Source organism: Myxine glutinosa, chromosome 1 (genome assembly GCF_964187855.1).
Source record: "Myxine glutinosa chromosome 1, kmMyxGlut1.1, whole genome shotgun sequence".
Lineage (NCBI taxonomy): Eukaryota > Metazoa > Chordata > Myxini > Myxiniformes > Myxinidae > Myxine > Myxine glutinosa.
Window position 1 is genome coordinate 71,904,492 of NC_136261.1, and position 19,714 is coordinate 71,924,205.

Genomic DNA, 19,714 nt, shown 5'->3' on the forward strand with positions numbered 1-19,714 from the left:
ACAGGACAAGAATGTAAGGATGCACATCGCACAAGGTGCGGGTTGCAGGTGATAGTAAGACAAGATCTCACTTGATGTAATAAAGGTCAAAGGTAGAAATGGAAGAGAGCATGAGGAGGTAAAGCACTGCAGACTTGAGGCCCTGGATGTAAGAACAGGAGATCGGTTTGGGAAGATGGTTTCACAGGTAAGAGGATATGGAGGTGAATGAATGCAGGTGATTATGTTGAGGATTGGAGAGGATAGCAAGGTAAGGGTTTATGGTTGGTCATGTGATCAGGAGGAGAAGTGGTTGGGCAGTTGGAGCAGTGGTCTCAGTCTTCTGTTGCCAAATATAAGATTAGATTGCATGGCCTCATGAAAGGCAAGATGGGAGGAAGCAGCACAGCAGTACCGGTCCACAGTGGAGAACTTTAATCCATGACACTTCAGAAGAAACTTTATCCATGTGGAGAACTTTAATCCATGACACTTCAGAGCTACAAAGGCCTTGTAGATGATGAAAAACTGATGTCATGGATTGTATTCTGATGAAGTGAGCTTAATGATTATATACTAAGCACAGGGATGCTCCCAGAATCTACTCGGAGGAATAAGAAAAGCTGGTCCAGAGAAAAGTTTTGAGGATGCATTTTTTTTTTTTTTTTTTGCTATTTCCTTAGGTTTGTAAAACAATGTTTTGTTCTATTGTCACACTCACTGCTCTTCTGCTGCCAAATAGACTTAGGTTGTACCTGATTTACCAAGTCATCAATTGAATCGACTGAGGGTCTGCAGGACAAATTTATCTTGTTGAAATGGCTTGGGTCACATGACCACTAGAGTACATTTAGTACACTTGTGGGCAAAATTAGAGAAACAAAAGAAACAAGACGAAAACGACATAAAATGTCATTGCCCCCGTGTTTTCATTAATTTTGCTGTATGTAGGTAAAGGCCTTCAATCGGCCATCTTTGGTCGGATTAAAAACACAATCCTCTGCTTATGTCTAGCTCATGTGTTGTCTTTGTGCCAAGTTTGAACAAGATCGGACCATGCATGTGAAGAAATGGTTGGGGAAACGTTGAAGTAACAAAATGGCCGCCAGTCGGCCATCATGGATCTGAACTCAAAAAACAATGACGTGCATATGTAAGCCTTCATTCATTATCTGTGTGCCAAGTTTGAACAACATCGGTAAATGCATGTCAGAGAAACGGTTGAGGACGTGTTCAACATTGGGGTTTTTTTAACAACTAAAATGGCCGCCAGTCGGCCATCTTTGATTGCATCGCGAAACAAAATGATGGGCATATGTATACCTTAATGTATTGTCTTTGTGCCAATCATGAACAAAATTGGTCCATACATGTCCGAGATATGGTTGCGGACGCACGGACACATGGATGAGACCCAATCTATGAGCCCCCCGTTTCGGACTAATGCCAATGGGGCCTAAAAACACAGCATGAATGTAATGATATGTGAGGTGGATGCCATGCTTGCACACAATTTATTGCTGGAGTTAATGCTGTAAATGTCATCATGGCTGCGGTGGAATTGTGTGACAACTGTGGTTCACACATTTCTCTTGTAAAAACAGCGGATAAAAAATAAATAAATCTTTTTTCATTTTTTTTCATTTTCTACAACTTTCTTCTGTCAATGTTTTTATGTGTTGGAGCATTATGTGCCTTACATCTGTCTGTATTTTTCTTGAGCCTCTTCATTGTTTGTTTAACTTCGTTCAAAAGCCGCATTGAAATTCAGATCAATTTTCCATTTGGTGACACTGCTGGCAGGTCATTGATCAAGGGGGCGAAGCTGTTTCATCATCAGAGTACCTTGGCATTGGGTACGTTACAGAGTTCAAATACAGCATCAACATTGGGACGGTTATCCGCAAGTGGAGTGGGCAGAAGATGGCCTACCTCAGGTGATCATGGGTGCAGGGTTGATATTAGTCGTTCATACAATTTTCATAAAATACAGTTTACAATACAGTTCATACAATACAGTTTGAGTACCAGCTCACTGGTAATTCCCTGTTTGTCGTTAAAGGCGGCAAAAAGGGTTGGCGTCAGGAAGGGCATCCGGCCGTAAAACATCGCTTCAAAAAGGGGACCGAAAAACAACAACAACCACGGTTCCCGAAAAAGGCCAACCCCCGCTTTGCGGGGAAAAATGGCCTCTAAAGGTGGTTATATACAAAAAATGTAGTTTGTTACGTGGTGCTTTCCATTTGCATGTTCTTTTAGTCTATTTGCCAAGCCTATAGAGCCCTCTTGTGAACGCGGAAATGTTGAGTACCCCAACGTTTTAAGTTAGAAATGTACAGTATGGGTCCCCAGCACTTAGAAACTGCCGGATGCTAACTTGCATATGTTGGGCAATTAGCAAAATTAGCATTAACCCTATCAAACATAGGCCTGGGACACTGAAATTTCTGTTTCGCTCTATTGCTCCGTTTGAATGCTTCGTGTGAGCAAACTATTTGAAGGATCTGTATGAAATTTGGACATAATACACTTAGACAGATATGCTTTCCGTGAGTGTTCTTAAAAAAATTTCCTGCGATCAAAATTTCATGTGAAAAAGGGATGTAAAAGCCGTGCATTTTTTTTCACCCAACCATCCGTTCAGCCGTAGAAATCCATCTTCAACGGGAAGGCCTGGCCCAAGGCTATGCGAGCCTTCCGTATGGTTGTGTCTGCTCTTCTTCATGACTTCTTAGAGGAGGGAGAAAAGACTCATGAGCAGATAACGGCATTCCTGGAGAAAGCCAAAGAGCACCCCACAGGCTGGCTATGGGTGGATTGTTTCATCACCCCTACCCTAATAGCTCACAGGTTCTGGCGAGCAGAAAGAGAGGGTGATTGGATGCTGCAACAACACTGCCTTGAAGAGATGCTGCCCTATTTCTTTGCTGTCGGTCATCACCACTACGCAAGATGGATCACATGGCATCTGCGCGACATGCAGTACCTTCCTGCTACTGCCAAGGATGACCTTTACGCTGGAAGCCATGTGTGCCGCCACTCTGATGGTGCAGCTGCAGTGAGTGGAGACATGTTTGGGGAGCAGACATGCATCAAGCAAGGGAAGGGAGTAGGAGGGATGAAAGGCATCTCCACCAACCCTGAGCAGGTCGCCATGTGGATCCAATCTTTCGGCATCTGCTCCTATCTCTCCAAGTCATTGGATGAGATTTGCGACGATGCTGAAGCACCGGATAAGACAATGAAGCCCAACAGACACAAAGAAGAGGGTAAAGGACGGCGGGAATTGGACGCGGAGGACCGGGCTAAAATCCTGAGAGTGCTACAGGAAAACTCCCATCCACTCACCATAGAGACCGCGACCCTCCACCATATCATAAATGGCCAGGTGGCAGATGAAAAGGTGAATGTGCAAGATGCATTGAAGATCGGACAGGACATGAGCACACTGTTCTCTTCATCACTTCCTGAGAGATTTCATGCGCCCATCTCAAATAAGGTGGTGACAATGACATTCACCAAAAAAAGAGTGAAGGTCAATGCGAAGACCACATGTGACCTTGAGGCGTTGTTTGCTCGGCTGCTGGTGGTGGGGAGCAAGAGAAGAATGGAGCTCTCTGCCCTCTTTGACTACGAGCTCGGCCTGGTCCCTGCATCCATCATCGATGAGTATGGATGCCTCAGGAAGGGTAACAAGTCTGTGATCGTCCAGCGTCTTGGAATCCTTGCCCCCAATCCCCACACACCACATGTTGTACTCGTTGATGCATCACAGCTCATCTACCACGTGGTGTGGCCATCGTCAGGCACTGTGGCTGACCTCGCAGCCAGCATGGGGCGCCGGCTTAATCGCTACATCACCGAAACATTTTTCATCTTTGACCGGTATGAGCAAGACTCTGCCAAAGACCACGAGAGGCAGAGAAGAGCTGGGGAGAGCTCAACAGAGTACCGACTCTCACTGACAACCCCTCTACCTAGCCGCGACAAAGTGATGAAGAACAAGACAAACAAACGGAGACTGGGTGAGCTCCTGTGCACACACAGCATAGGAGATCACATCAAGATGGTCAGCAAAGCAGACAGTATTGTCACTCATGACGAGGCTGACGTCTCCCTCATCTCATACATGTTGGATGCAGCCAGTCGCGGAGCTGAAACTGTCCGCATTCTCAGCGACGACACTGATGTTTTCGTACTCATGGTCTATTGGTGCTGGAAGGTGGGTATCACATGTAACCTGCAGATGGAGAGATGGGATGGCACTATTCTCAACATCAATTCGACAGTAGAGAATCTCGGTGAGCAGTGTCGCTCCATCCTGGCTATGCATGCTCTCTCCGGATGTGACACCACCTCCTATCCCGCGGGGAAAGGGAAGGTGTCCGCACTCAAGGCCATGAGAGTAGTACCTGGTGACCTGCTTCACTTCATCGGAGAGGAGGGAGCTACTGATTTACAGATTACAGAGGCAGTGAGTGGTTTCTTCCTGGCTCTGTACAACGAGAGGGAGTCGGCATCTCTGAACGTCGCCAGATATGACATCTACCGAAAGCGCAAACCCCCCCAGCACTGAAGACACTGCCTCCTACAGAGCGCAACGCTCTCCTCCATGGACGGCGTGCCCATCTACAGGTGCTGCTTTGGAAAGCAGCAGACTGCCCTGACCCACCAGCTGTGGACATAACAGAGTTTGGATGGAATAAGAAGGAAGGCGAGAAGGGAGAGGAAGTCATCATGCCCATCCTGGATGCAAGCCCCGTTGCTCCTCCTGCCGTGTTGGAAATGATCAGCTGTAGCTGCAAAGCTGGGTTAAAGCCCTGTTTAACAGCAAAGTGCAGCTGCGTAGCTGCAGGCCTGGCCTATACCAGCTACTGCTTCTGCAAAGGCTCTGATAGTACATGTTGCAACACACTCACACACTCACAGCAAGAGGAGCAATATGACAAGAATGTAGAGTCAGGAGAAGAAGATGAAGACGATGAGGATGAGTTTTATGATGAGGATATGCTTTATAACAGTGCAGAGTAGTAGAAGTGCAAGACGCTCTTTCTTGATGGAAGTTTTATGTTGTGTAACTAGTGCACATATTTTTCAGCTCTGATAATTTTGGGTATACTTGTGTTTTAATTTTGAGGATATTATTTACCCATAGTCATATTATTCTAGTTTGGTATGGTACTTGCCTTTGTTACCTCTAATACCTGTGAATAAAAGTGGAGCAATAGAGCGAAACAGAAATTTCAGTGTCCCAGGCCTATGTTTGATAGGGTTAATGCTATTAATGCTAATTTTGCTAATTGCCCAACATATGCAAGTTAGCATCCGGCAGTTTCTAAGTGCTGGGGACCCATACTGTACATTTCTAACTTAAAACTTTGGGGTACTCAACATTTCTGGGTTCACATTGCTGGCAAGTAGACTATTTGTGAGAAAAAAAAGGAAAAAAATTCAATAGAAGGAAAACCAATATGGCGGTTCTAACCTCCACTGGAGACGAGAACTCCACCCAATCATGATCATATTGTGACGTAATAATGCAATGGATCCAATGATGAGCTAAATCCGACTTACAAAAAAAAAAAAAAAAAAAAACACCTTTAGAGGCCATTTTTCCCCGCAAGCGGGGGTTGGCCTTTTTTGGGGACCGTGGTTGTTGTTGTTTTTTTTTGGTCCCCTTTTTGAAGCAATGTTTTACGGCCGGATGCCCTTCCTGCCGCCAACCCTTTTTGTCGCCTTTTTACGACAAACAGGGAATTACCAGTGAACTGGTACTCAACTGACTTACAATGATGATGTTTTTTATGATCTCGTGTACAGGAACTGGGGTGAGGGCTGGGCCTTCATGCCATCAACCAGTGCACTGGTGTTTGTAGATAACCACGATAACCAACGTGGAAGCGGTGCTGGCGGAAAGGCGGTCCTCACGTTTTGGGATTCAAGGTAGAAATTTATTATTATCATGCGCTTTTATTATATCCCTACTACAGTTATTTATGGTTTATTGGTAGCTTCTTGATATCACTGTTGTGACGTTCAATCTGCACTGACCTTTGCTTTTGAGATTGTTTCACTCTTGAGAATATGAAACATGGTTGCGTAACATCGTGGTTATATTCAGATTATACAAGGTAGCAGTGGCGTTCACATTGGCGCATCCATACGGGAAACCCCGTATAATGTCCAGCTTCCACTGGAACCGATACTTCGTTAATGACAAGGCAAGTCAAGAAGCACATATGTCCAGACATTCATCCTCCAGAAGGAGATTTTGCATTCAACGAAGTGTAGTAAATACGCCATTTTGAAATCCTGCTATCTAATATAAATATACACACACACACACACACACTTCTGGAGGATGAATCGCCATGTGGATGACACATATATATATATATATGTATGTACTGTATATCGGCCCCAGCTACCCAGCTACCCAGCTGTAAACAGTCATCCCGGTGTTTCACAGGATAGATGTAAAACTTCACAGGATGGATGTTAATGTGTGTGCCATCCCTCAGGACAAATTGCAAATTCCTGGCCAAATTACTGCTGGGAGAGGGATGCCAATATAACATTTTTACAAAATTAATAAAAAATGAAATACAGAAATATCTAATTTACATAAGTATTCAAACCCCTGAGTCAATACGTCATAGAAGCGCCAAGTCTTTCCACACATTCTCAATGGGATCCAGTCTGGGCTTTGGCTGGGCCATTCAATGACTTTCACATTCTTGTTCTGAAGCCATTCCAGTGTTACGTTGGCTGTATGATTGGGGTCATTGTCCTGTTGGAACGTAAATCTTTTCCGCAACCTCAGGTCTTTTGCACTCTGAAGCAGGTTCACCTCAAGGATTTCCTTACATTTGGCTCCATTTATTGTTCGCTCTATCCTTACAAGTCTTCCAGTCCCTGCCACTGACAATCATTCCCATAGCATGATGCTGCCACCACCATGCTTCATGATAGGGATGGTATTAGATGGGTGATGAGCTGTTCTCATTTTCTGACAGACGTGACGCTTTACATTAAGGCCAAAGAGTTCAATTTTCATCTCATCAGACCACAGAATATTTGCCTCATGCTCTCGGTCTTTCATGTGTCTTTTTGCAAACTCCAGGTGCGCTGTCATGTGCCTTTTTCTCAGGAGTGGTTTCTGTCTGGCCACTCTCCCATAAAGCCTAGACATGTGAAGTGCTGCAGAGACAGTTGTTGTCCTTCCGTCAGGTTCTCCCATCCATCTCAGCCAATAAACTCTAGTTCTGTCCGAGTGGTCATTGGGTTCTTGGTCACCTCCCACACCAAGGTCCTTCTTGCCCGGTTGCTTAGTTTGGTCAGATGTCCTGCTCTAGAAAGAGTCTGGGTAGTTACTTATTCTTTGCATTTCCAATTGAGGAAGCTCACTCTGCTCTTGTGAACTTTCAACACTCTAGAAATTGTTTTATACCCTTACCCAGATCTACGCCTCATCACAATTCTATCTCGGAGTTCTACAGACAGTTCCTTGGACTTAATGGTAGAGTTTCTGCTCTGACGTGCACTGTCAACTTTGGAGCCTTCTATAGAAAGGTGTGTTTCTTTCTAAATCATGTCCAATCAATTGAATTGGCCACATGTGGACTCCAATCAAGCTGTGGAGACATCAAGGATGACCAAAGGAAATTGGATGCACCTGAGCTGAATTTAGTGTAATAGCATAGGGGTTGGGTTGCATACTTATTGATTCAAGACATTTCAGCTTTTCATTTTTAATTATTATGTAAAAATTTCTAAACCAAAAAATTCCACTTTGACATTATGGGGTATTTTGTGTAGACCAGTGACAAAAACTCTCAATTTAATCCATTTTAAATTCAGGCTGTGACATAAGAAAATGTGAAAAAAATCAAGGGGTGTGAATACTTTCTGAAGGCACTATATGTATCAGATCACATGAATCGTCAGTTTATATTTCATCAAAATTAACTGACAGTCACTGACGTTGTTTAATTGCTTTATCTTGACTAATGTGAAAGTGTGTTTGGTTATTTTCTGCTTTTCATTAAGTGTCAATAACACATGCCTCATTCATTAGGATATCAACGACTGGCAGGGCCCACCTTCCTACAGCAATGGCAGCACCAAGCCAGTTACTATCAACAGTGACCTGACATGTGGCAATGACTGGATCTGTGAGCACCGCTGGCGCCAGATCAAGTAAGGAACCAATTGAAAAGTTAGCAATGGTGTCAGAGGTTCCAACCTTGTGAAAACTCAACCACTGATTACCTGTAAAAGACCAAAAGTATATATAAAGAGATTATGCAGATCACACATGTGCACATACATGTACAGTACATGTGTCTATTTTGATACAAATCATACAGCGAAGGAATAAAACTTTGGCAGCACATTCGGTATACTAAAAACAAAACCTGACAGCAGAGGGTGACTGTGTAGTGACACCCAGCCAGGATTCAAACCACCACCTGACAAAATAACTATCGGGGACCCCTCTTCACGGTGGTTGTACCCCCAATGCAAGTCAGGGGCCAAATCACGTCAGGCGTGGTCACGGTCAGAGTGCTGATTGGTCCCCATGGACCAGCCCTTTCCCTCTTCTCTCTCTCTCACTATGTTTTGGCCCTGACTTTGTGAAGGCGTACACCATCCTGGATGTGGGGGATCTCTGGGTAGCTCCTGCGAGGTCGATCGGCCATCTCCGTGCCGCGGGCTTGTTCGACAGAACTGTCCGGGGCTATACAACAACAACAACAATAACAACACCCAACAAAGGAAAGGATGAGCTCTCTTCGGGAGCCAACAGCCATCCAGTGAGGAGATGGTGTCTCCTAAAAAACACCCATCCGGATTGGACTAGTTTGTGGCAACTCAGTTAGCCGAGAGGGGTAGTGGAACCCTTGATTTGAGATAGATGAGCTAGTATTACCCAGCAACAACCATCAAAAGGTGGATGATCTAGTATTTAGCCAACGGCAACCCAAAACTATGTGTGGAAGAAGGTGGGTGCACAGTGTCGCTGAAGCCGTGTCAGGCATGCTCCTCACCCGGTAGACGACAATGCAGTCTAATTCTCCTCAACCACCTTTGTGCCATTTTCATGGTATAAAAGTGGGCTCTGATATTTGTTGTCGGTGCTTATTCATGAAAAAGAAAAAATCTCATCAACAGCTTCCTGGCAGGAAGTTACAATTCAGGACGAGTTGCCCCTCCAATGCAGGATGGTGGAGTTACAGTAGAGGAATTTTTCATTTGCTCATGGTGCCACGATAACCGGTCGACTTTTCGGGAAGGACACCATGAGATCTTCAACGTATGGTCCACCAACCAATGCTGACGGATGGGACGCCCAGTGTACCACGCACCGGTTCTATAGCTCGGTTGTTGCTGAAACTAATGTCAATTTTACCGATAGCAGCACAAGTTTTGGGTCAGTTTTTGAAACAATTGGAAATAGGCAGAACTCTCTCCAAACTACCAAGGAAAGTGATGAATAATTGGGGTTACGGTATCAGAGTGGTGATTGTGCGATCAAAACACTGGGCTAATTGTGGTGTTCATCCTGTTAGAAACATGGTGGCCTTCCGGAATGCAGCTGGGAGCAGTGATCTCCGAAATTGGTGGGATAATGGAAACAACCAAGTGGCGTTTGGTCGTGGTAATCGTGGGTTCATTGTGTTCAACAACGATGACAGGTGAGAGCCTCCAACCCATCTGCCTCAATAATTCCATGCCAGGTAGTGTGAATTATGTTGGGCGGTTGTGATGACATTAAACTTTGGTTGTGTGATGCTTATCAATGAATTAATAAATAAAAGTCCAAGTAAGGCTAAAACACTAGACCCATTGCCATCACATCACAGATGAATCAATCTCATCCTGAATTGTTCTCTGTGCTCACTCAGCCCATTGACCTTCTAAAGCTTTTCCAGTAATGCCCTCGGTGGATCCTGTTCGCAATGTCAAATCCTGGTCATTACCATAGTTTGGCAAACACAGTCACATGATCAGTTTGACATTTCATACTTGCTGGATATAGATTGAACACAATGTAATTTTGGAGAGTTTATTGGTCTTCGTTTTACATTTATTACTTGGCAAAAAAGATTTTTAAAATTTTTGCAAGTATGTTGATCACACCGGTTTGTGTGTGTTTGTCTCTGTGTGTGTGTGTGTGTGTGTGTTTGTTTGTGTGTTTGTCTGTGTGTGTGTGTGTGTGTGTTTGTCTGTGTGTGTTTGTCTGTGTGTGTGTGTGTGTGTGTGTGTGTTTGTCTGTGTGTGTTTGTCTGTGTGTGTGTGTGTGTTTTTGTTTGTGTGTGTTTGTCTGTGTGTGTGTGTTTGTCTCTGTGTGTGTGTGTGTTTGTCTCTGTATGTGTGTGTGTTTGTTTGTGTTTGTCTGTGTGTGTGTGTTTTGTGTGTGTGTTTGTCTGTGTGTGTGTTTGTTTGTGTGTGTGTTTGTTTGTGTGTGTGTTTTTGGCTGTGTATGTGTTTTTGTCCGTATGTGTGTTTGTTTGTGTGTGGTTGTTTGTCTGTCCACTCACTTATACTTGCCTTCGGGTCACAATTTTAAACCGATCTTCACAAAACTTCACCAAACGGTAGAGTTCGTGGTACGACAAAATCCTATATATTTTTGAGGTCAAAAGGTCAAAATAGGCCAAACGTCAACCACTTTTTTTCAAATTTCGAAAATCCTCAATTTTCATCTGATTGACTTCAAATTTGAATAGTATTTACATATTGGCTAACTGAATTCAACCACCAACTATTTTTGAGATCAGCGTAGACCAAAAGGTCAACACAGGCCAAAGGTGAACCACTTTACTCAAATTTCTAAAATCCTCAATTTTCATCTGATTGACTTGAAATCTGAATAGGATTTGCATATCAACTATTGAAATCAACCACCAACTATTTTTGAGGTCAACATAGGCCAAATTTCTAAAATCATCAATTTTCATCCGATTAACTTAAACTTTGAAGACGATTTGCATATCAGGTCAATGAATTCAACCACCAATTATTTTTGACGTCAAAAGGATGCTCTACAGAGTGCCATTCTACTTTGTTCTCTTTTGCCAAGTGTTGCTCCATGAGTGATATTTCATTTGTTACTTGCCAAATATTTTATTTTTTTGCAAGTATGTATGTTGATCATGCCGGTTTTTATTTATTTTTTTTTGTTTTTTTTTTGGTATACTGAATCGAGGCTCGTGAAAGAGCTAACATTTACTTCACAAACAAATCAACCAGACAAACAAAATATATAAAAAGAGGGAGCGGAAAACAAGATGGGGAGAGAAGGGGAAGCACACAAACACAACATTTGAGAGCAGGGAGATGTGTGGAAGGGAGAGGGCTTGGGGGGAGGAGGCGTGGGAAGGGGGGGGGGGGGCAGGGAGAAGTATAAAACACAAGGACACCAAGGACTTCCAGGACAGAAGTTGGTTTTTCAAAAAAGTGGAATTGGGGTGAAATTAGCAGGGGTAGAAAAGATCAAGGTTTTGGATTTTTTTTTTTTTTTTTTTTTTTGTTGTATACAAGATCGAGGCTCGTGAAAGAGCTACCAATGGGGGAAGATAAGAGATGGTGGTGAACAGCTGTTTTAAAGACCTGGAGGGTGGAGTGGGATTGAAGAGAGTGAGGGAGTTTGTTCCAGAGGCTGGAGAAAAGAGGAATGAAGGAGTGAAGGTGAGCAGAGAGTCTTGATTTTGGCAGTTTGACCATAAGAGGGTTGCAGGCAGATCTTGTGCGACCTGTAGGAATATTTGCAGGACAGAGCCCAGAGAGAGCTGGGGGGGGGCAAGGCCGGAGAGGAGTCAGTAGAAGACGGAAAGACCACCAACCTGCCTGCGGTGAGTGAGTGAGAGGCCCTTGGAGTTAGCTTCATCGCGGGAGATTCCAATGATTCTGAATGCTTTGGTTTCAACAGCGTGAAGACGAGCCAGGTGTGAGGCAGGAGCACCAGACCAGAGGGGAGAGCAGTATTCCATTGAGCTGCGGCTGAAAGCCTTGTATGTGGTGAGGAGCTCTTGTGTGGGTTTGTGTGTGTTTGTTAGTCTGCTTACTTATACTTGCCTACAGGTCACAATTTTAAACTGATATTCACGAAACTTTACCAAATGGTAGAGTTCGTGGTCCGACAAAATCCTATATATTTTTGAGGTCAAAAGGTCAACATATGCCAAAGGTCAACCACTTTTTTCGAAATCTAAAATCCTCAATTTCCATCCGATTGACTTGAAATCTGAATAGGATTTGTATATCGGCTTAGTGAAACCAACCACCAAATTTCTAAAATTGTCAATTTTCTTCCGGTTATCTTAAACTTTGAAGTCGATTTTCATATCAGGTCACTGAATTCAACCACTAATTATTTTTGAGGTCAAAAGGATGCTCTACTGAGTGCCATTCTACTTTGTTCTGTTTTGCAAAGTGTCGCTCGGAGTGATATTTCATTTATTTATCAATTTGTTTACTTATCTGTGCACAAGATTGAGGCTCATGGAGCACATATTAATATATTGTTGTGAGAATGCCTTTTGGAGGTAACCTTGCATCGTATAACGATTATTATTATTATAAATCGTTATTTCTATAGAGAGCTGTCATCTTCCTGCCAGGCATGTGTGTGTCTAAAACCGCTTTCCCTTGAAATCTTTTATGTTTTATTCCTCTGTAGTCTGTCTTGTATTTGCTTTTTAACGATTGCCTGCAGCGATCGTTTAATGATTGCCTTTAACGATTGGTTGCCTTTTTAACGTCGGCACGATTTTAGGTGGGAAAACCTGCCACTGCCACCAGACCCACACTGTCCTTTGGGTTGTCAGCACCATCAAACTGGGGGAGAGGTCAAAGCAGAATTCCCTACCAACTAACTTTGCTCACGGGCCAGATAGCCATGCGGGGTGGGGCCAGTGGTGTCATGGACAAAGGAGGGGGGAGGGGCTATGATGGTAAAGGGGTGGTGCGAACCATGGGGGTGGAGAGATGTTCCGGGACCCGACAGAGAAAGCTGCAGGCAAGTCCCAGTGTCTTCCGCCGACACGAGATGCCCCCTGTTTGCAGCATGCCCTCTTTCCACGAAAGCCCCCCACCTTGAACCGCACCTGGACATCCCTTCCCATATTGCCGGCTTGTGCTTACGCCCACAAACTAGTCCTGCTGGGTGCATATTCACCCTTGGGTTTTGCTAGGTCCCACCTGATACATCAGCGGTTTTGTCTTGTCCGATTCTTCTTGTCCTATGGAATGTCTGAGGCCTTGAGCACAAAAATAATTAAGGAGCCACCGCTCGTCCAAAATTCAGGGCACGTATGGGGATTTCTTTGTACAAATGATAACTGTATTGCTTCTTTGTATTCCCACAATTTTTGCTTGTTAGTACACCATTACAAATTCACTTGGTCTCCGAGTGATTTGAGCTGTGTTTGATTGTGAGCCACATTAACCGATGTTTATATCCAAACGACCAATTGGGTTTGTGGCGACTAGCTCGTAGCACAAAACCTATCTACACCTGAGCGGCCATCGCTCGGGTCACTAATTTGGGTGATTGGGCGCACAGCACCTTTCAGCATGTCTCCCGACTGGCTCGGGCATACCACCTCAGCACGGTAATGCAGCAAACAGGTCTGAGACCCTATTTGGTGCGCTAGAATCAGTTAGCCGGTGTGACAACTGTGACGCGGTTCATTGGGATTCGGACTGGGAAAATGGGACAAGTCCGGTGACTAAAAATATTCTAAATACCCAAGACTTAAAAACTCTTTTTTTTAACTGTACGCAAATGTATTATTTTGTATATACAGTTTTTCTTGCTTGCACACAGACATGACTTACATTTATCAGATTGATTCAAAATGTATGTGATGGCAATTATGCAGTTCTCACACCGCTCAATCCTCTGACCTTTTCAGCGTTCTGGACTTGGCGATTCAGACAGGCCTAGCAGCTGGCACATATTGTGACATCATATCAGGAGATTTTATGGATGGGCACTGCACGGCAGGCTCTGTGCTGGTCGGGAGTGATGGAATGGCTCACTTACATATTGAAAGCTGGGCTGAAGATCCTATGATTGCCATTCATGTCAATGCCAAATTATAAACAATCATTCATTTGTCCTTGAGTGAAAAGCTCATTGTGCTCTTCATTTCAACTTCAACTGACAAAGGTGGAAAAACCATTGCCTTTGTTGGTATTTATCCCCAATAAATCTCATTGAGAAAACATGTGACTTTCTCTTTTGGGAGAAGTCAGTGAGCAGTCAGCCGGTTTGTCCATTTAATGTTGATCTTTATCATCCCGTCTGCAACCTAAAGCTCTTATTAACAGGTAATGGCTGCCTAAATAGGGTGGATATGGTGGCAGGAACCACCTGTGAGTCAGAAACCTCTGCAGCAGGTGGTGGTGTGGCATCACGGTTCAGTCACCATTAGATGTGTAAGAGGTCCTAGAACTGTACATTTCCTCACAGACAGAATTACAGTCGGTTCACTTTTGTTCGCCACTTTTGTATTACATTATTTTAAAACAAACAATTAGTCTGCACGATCAAAACTAATTTGGTGCCGGATTGCACTCAATTTAGAATTTGTACTCGGGGACATATCTGTCCTTCCCCCTCCCTCAAGATTTAAACGCATGCCTGATCACCATTTTGTAATGGTGGTCTAGATTTGTCGCACAACTGACAACCAATGTGCAACAGACTCGGTCACACCCACGGGTGATGCGAGACAGAGTTGGAGAATTTTTGCCCAAGAAGCCGAGCGGATGCGGAACTGCACATGCGGATAATTCACGACATGTTTTTATTAATTTTACTGCGCAGCTTTTTCAGTGAACGAGATTGGTTTAATGAGGATACTGACTTATGCTGGAAGACAAGATCATGACTCAAATACACAGCAATCGTTTAAAAGCAAAATATTTAATAAATAATTGGGATGGGGTGGGGGAGGGGAGGCAAAACACAGGAAGTGAAATGCAATCACAAATGTGAGGTACATAGAGCCTTGAAAGAGCTGCCAAATGGAAAAGCATCAGGTGCCAACGAAATTCCAATATACATTGCCCTCCATAAGCATTGGAACAGTGAAGTCAAATTTGTTAATATTATTGCTATATAGTATATACAGTTGGACCCTGCTATTCGCGGTTCCGCTATTTGCGGGTTCCATATATTCGCGGTTGATAAATGGCGACCTACTTCTCTACTCATGGCCCTATGTCCCGTGTATTTGCAGCTTTTCGTGGGCGCAAATTTTTTTTTTTTTTTTTTTTTTTTTTTTACAAGTCGCGAGCATGACCTGTTCTACATTCGCGGTACTGTGCTGTGCCTTTTCATGGCCTTTGCGGCCACATAAAAGTATTTTAGCCTCGCTAAAAGCAAGCTTTGCGGGATATCCTGTCATTCACACTGTGAATAGCTTCACGTAACATCCCACCATTCAAATGGTAAACACTGCTTCACGTGATATGCTGCTGTTCACACAATATACATTGCTTTGTGGGATGCTTCATGGGCTCTCCCGTCATTCACACGGTAAATATTGCTTCGTGGGATATCCCACCATTCACACGGTAAACATTGCTTCCTGAGATGTCCCGCCATTCACACTGTGTGCAGCTTCGTGGGATATTCCAACAGCTGCATAACACGTCATCCTCACGAGTTACTGTACAGAATGAAAACACTCCACCAAATGTAAAAGCAGATTTTGCACCACTATTAGTGAAACTAGCTGTCTCCCTTTTCCCCCATTGAAACAATGGTATTGCATACATTTGTGGATTTTCAATGACATTCGCTGGATTTTCATCAACATTTGCAGGTTTTTGTCGACATTCGCGGGATTTGCCTCAACAGTTACAGATTTTCATGTTCGGAAACCAATCCCCCTTTTTTCCATTGAAACAATGCACAGCTATTTGCAGTTTTGTAGTTTGTGGCACTTTCCAGGAACGTATCCCCCGTGAATAGCGGGGTTCGACAGTACTCAAGAAATTTGGATTTGAGATCAAAAGATGAATATGAGGCAAAAGTACAGAAGGTGAGTTTTTATTTCTTGGTATTTCTATTTATATATGCATGTTATACCATCCATTGTAGAACAGTCACACTTTTTTATGTTCAGTCCCCCAATTTTAGGTAAACATAAGTATTGGAACAAATGAATGACAGATGTTTCTTAGTGATCAGGTGTTTCTTGTTGCATTGATTGTTCACACATAAGAGCTACAGATGTCAGATTTTGGTTTTAGTGTTTGCTTTTGCCTTGGGAGTCAGCAGGCAAAAACCAACATGAAGACCAGAGAACTGTCTATGAAAGAAAAGCAGGCAATTAGGAAGCTGAATGAAAAGAATAATTCAATTAGAACCATAGCACAAAATTGGGCAGAGCAAATACAACAATTTGGAATATCTTGACAAAGAAAGAAACCATTAGTATACTTAGCAATAGACAATGGCAAGATCAGCCAAGGAAAACAACTGCAGTTGATGACATAAGGAAACAAAATAACATGTTTTAGGGCTACACACTTTTTAAAAGTTTTAAACCTTTTTTATAGATGAAAATAGAAATAGATACCAGAAAAGAGGACCGTTGGCCAAATTACAGCTCTCCAGGATGTATGGAACCAAGAAAACTTCCTGTTCCCTGAAAGAAAACTTCCCTGAAAATGTCTGCTGCTCTTCTTCTGCGCCAATCGGCTCATCTGATCATGTGCTTGTTAAAGTGGACATCTCTCTGACCATTCTCAGAGAGCCTCCTCAGTGTCGACGAGTCTGGCATTTCACTCAGGCCGACTGGCACGGTCTTCAAGCAGCCATCAATCATCTGGACTGGTCTCCCATCTCTACCGCCTCTGACATCAACTCATCCTGGGAATTCTTCCAAAGTAAATTGCTCTCTCTCATGCACAGATTTATCCCATCTCGTCTTCAGTCGTCTTATCCTTCCACCCGTCCATGGTACACGGAATCTTGTGGTGAGGCTGTTGCCCAGAAACAACTTGCTTTCGTCTCCTAGAAAGCAAATCCAATGGAAGGAAATCTAATTTCCTTTCGCAAAGCCCGAAACAAGTGTGTGTCCACCCTCAGGAGAGCCAGGAAACAATATCTCTCCGTTCTCAAGACCGAACTCTCTTATCTGTCTCCCTCTTCCAAATCCTGGTGGCGTCTGGTCAAATCTGTTTCTGGTGTTTGTTCCCCCTCCATCAGTAGTGTATATATGTTGCTTCTGGGACACTCTCATTTTCCAATTGACTTACATGTTAATTTTTCCCCTCCCTCATTGTCCCAAAACACCTCTATTTCTCCCACCCTGTTCTTTACGAACCTTCTAACCTTTTGACATGTTATCCTTATTCATTAGACCACTTAAACAATGGTCCTTCTGTGTGAACCTGTGATCCTTCTGACCTTATGGACCTTTTAACCTTTTACTCTTAATATCATCTGATGAATCATCTTTGACCCACTCAAACAACGACCCTACAAATATTTGTTTATGCGTGGGAAATAATTTAATTCTCTTGCCACTCCCTTCACCATCTAATATATTAACAAAAAAGATGTTTGAGTTTGGTTCTTTATTAAGATATTTTAACTGAGCTAAGATAAAATGGTAAACCTCCCTCAATGTTCTTGTTTGAGCGCCTCCAGTGCCACACACTTTTTGGTAGGCTCTGCCCACTTTTTGTTAAGCTCCGTCCACTTTTTGGTAAACCACGCCCACTTTTTGTTAAGCCACGCCCACCTTTTTACTAAGCCCCGCCCACTTCTGCTAAGCCCCACCCACTTTATAAACTCTTCAGCATTGTATCATTTCCAGGTAATACATTACATCATTTTCAGGGAATTTCCATCACATCATTTCCAGTTAAGACACGCCCAGGGAATTTCCACAGGAAATGACACCCAGTCCTTATAAAAGGCACCAACCACACAGGCTTTTTCAAACACGCTTTCTGCTTCACTTGAGAATGGACTACTATGCCGAAATGGAATGGGATAACTTTGCTATTCCTTGGAGTCCTACTACCTGTGTAGAACTCAACCTTCAGATTGATGAACTGGACTCGAACCTCTTATCAATGGAGGTAAGTTTGTTTATTTATTTATTTATTTAATTAATTATTTATTTAATTATTTATTTTAATTTTTTTTTTAGATGAGACTCGTGTAAGAGTTAACAAAGTTTATTTTAATATTCATAGAGCTTGATTTATACAAATAAAAATATTGTATTAAATTAATACATTGTTATTTTCTTTCACAGGAAATTGTATCTGAGATACGAAATGAAAATTCTGCTTTTAACACAACTTGGGATGAAGTTATTTTTTTGTTTGAAGACATTTTGAACAACCAAGACCCCCAGAACGAGTTCTACCTTGATGACCCAGCCAAAGAGTTATACCTTGGAGATCCACAAAATCCTGAAAAAGAGTTTTACCATGATGATACTTGTTGTGAGTTATCAAAACAAAACCCACTGAACAAGTTCTACCTTGATGAGCCAGAATACAAGTCATACATTGGAGACCCACAAATTTCTGAAAGTTGGGAAAGGGGAGTTCTCCCTGATGGTCCGCAGTTATACTATGTGAGACACATCATAGAAACCCTAAAAAATTGGGAAACGGGAATTCTCCCTGATGGTCCGCAGTTATACTATGTGAGACACATCATAGAAACCCTAAAAAATTGGGAAACGGGAATTCTCCCTGATGGTCCGCAGTTATACTCTGTGAGACACATCATAGAAACCCTAAAAAATTGGGAAACGGGAATTCTCCCTGATGGTCTGCAGTTATACTATGTGAGACACATCATAGAAACCCTAAAAAATTGGGCAAGGAGAGTTCTCCCTGATGGTCCGCAGTTATACTATGTGAGACACATCATAGAAACCCTAAAAAATTGTGAAATGGGAATTCTCCCTGATGGTCCGCAGTTATACTATGTGAGACACATCATAGAAACCCCCAATATTTCTGAAAATTGTGGTTCTACCTTGGGGACTTGGAAAGATGGTTATATTTTTGGAGACTCGGAATGGGGGTTTTGTTTTGATGACTCGGAATGTGATACCTATCTTGGAGGCTCAACAGGAATGTGGTTATACCTTGGGAACTTGGAAAGTTGGTTTTATTTTGGAGACTCTACCTGTGGGGTTCCTCTTGGAGACTCTTTGGATTCTAAAGCAATGAACAATGTTCTTTATTTAATGACGCTTGATTTAAGCAATATCAAGAAAGTTCGAGGAAGAAAATGCTGGAAAATTCTTTCTTCCCATTTCTACTTCTTCAAACTTGAAAGCCTTGAAAGACAGAATTGGAGGGAAGAAAAAAAAAAAAAAACGTATTTAAAAAAAGAAGAAAAGAAAGATTATGTTAGGGTTTGGGTGGGATTTTGAATGTGAGGGTTAGGGATGGGGTTGGGTTAGGGATGGGGTTGGGTTAGGGTTGGGATTTTGAATGTGAGGGTTAGGGTTGGGGTTGGGTTAGGGATGGGATTGGGTTAGGGTTGGGATTTTGAATGTGAGGGTTAGGGATGGGGTTGGGTTAGGGTTGGGTTAGGGATGGGGTTGGGTTAGGGATGGGATTGGGTTAGGGATGGGGTTGGGTTAGGGATGGGGTTGGGTTAGGGATGGGGTTGGGTTAGGGATGGGGTTGGGTTAGGGATGGGGTTGGGTTAGGGATGGGTTGGGTTAGGGAT

At 43.1% G+C, this 19,714-nt stretch overlaps 1 protein-coding gene across 8 annotated transcripts in view; it reads left to right on the forward strand.

The window, feature by feature from the left end:
* Positions 1–14,254, forward strand: part of LOC137425046 (pancreatic alpha-amylase-like) — a 54,550-nt gene extending 40,296 nt beyond the window's left edge. For all 8 annotated transcript variants that reach the window (XM_078772920.1, XM_068113070.2, XM_068113079.2 and 5 more), the window contains exons 6-11: positions 1,783–1,916; positions 5,800–5,922; positions 6,101–6,200; positions 8,057–8,178; positions 9,552–9,677; positions 13,902–14,254. In XM_078772920.1, the coding sequence (XP_078629046.1) occupies positions 1,783–1,916; positions 5,800–5,922; positions 6,101–6,200; positions 8,057–8,178; positions 9,552–9,677; positions 13,902–14,091 (795 nt within the window). In that variant the 3' untranslated portion in view covers positions 14,092–14,254. The remainder of the gene's footprint in view (positions 1–1,782; positions 1,917–5,799; positions 5,923–6,100; positions 6,201–8,056; positions 8,179–9,551; positions 9,678–13,901) is intronic.
* Positions 14,255–19,714: the final 5,460 nt, after the last annotated feature.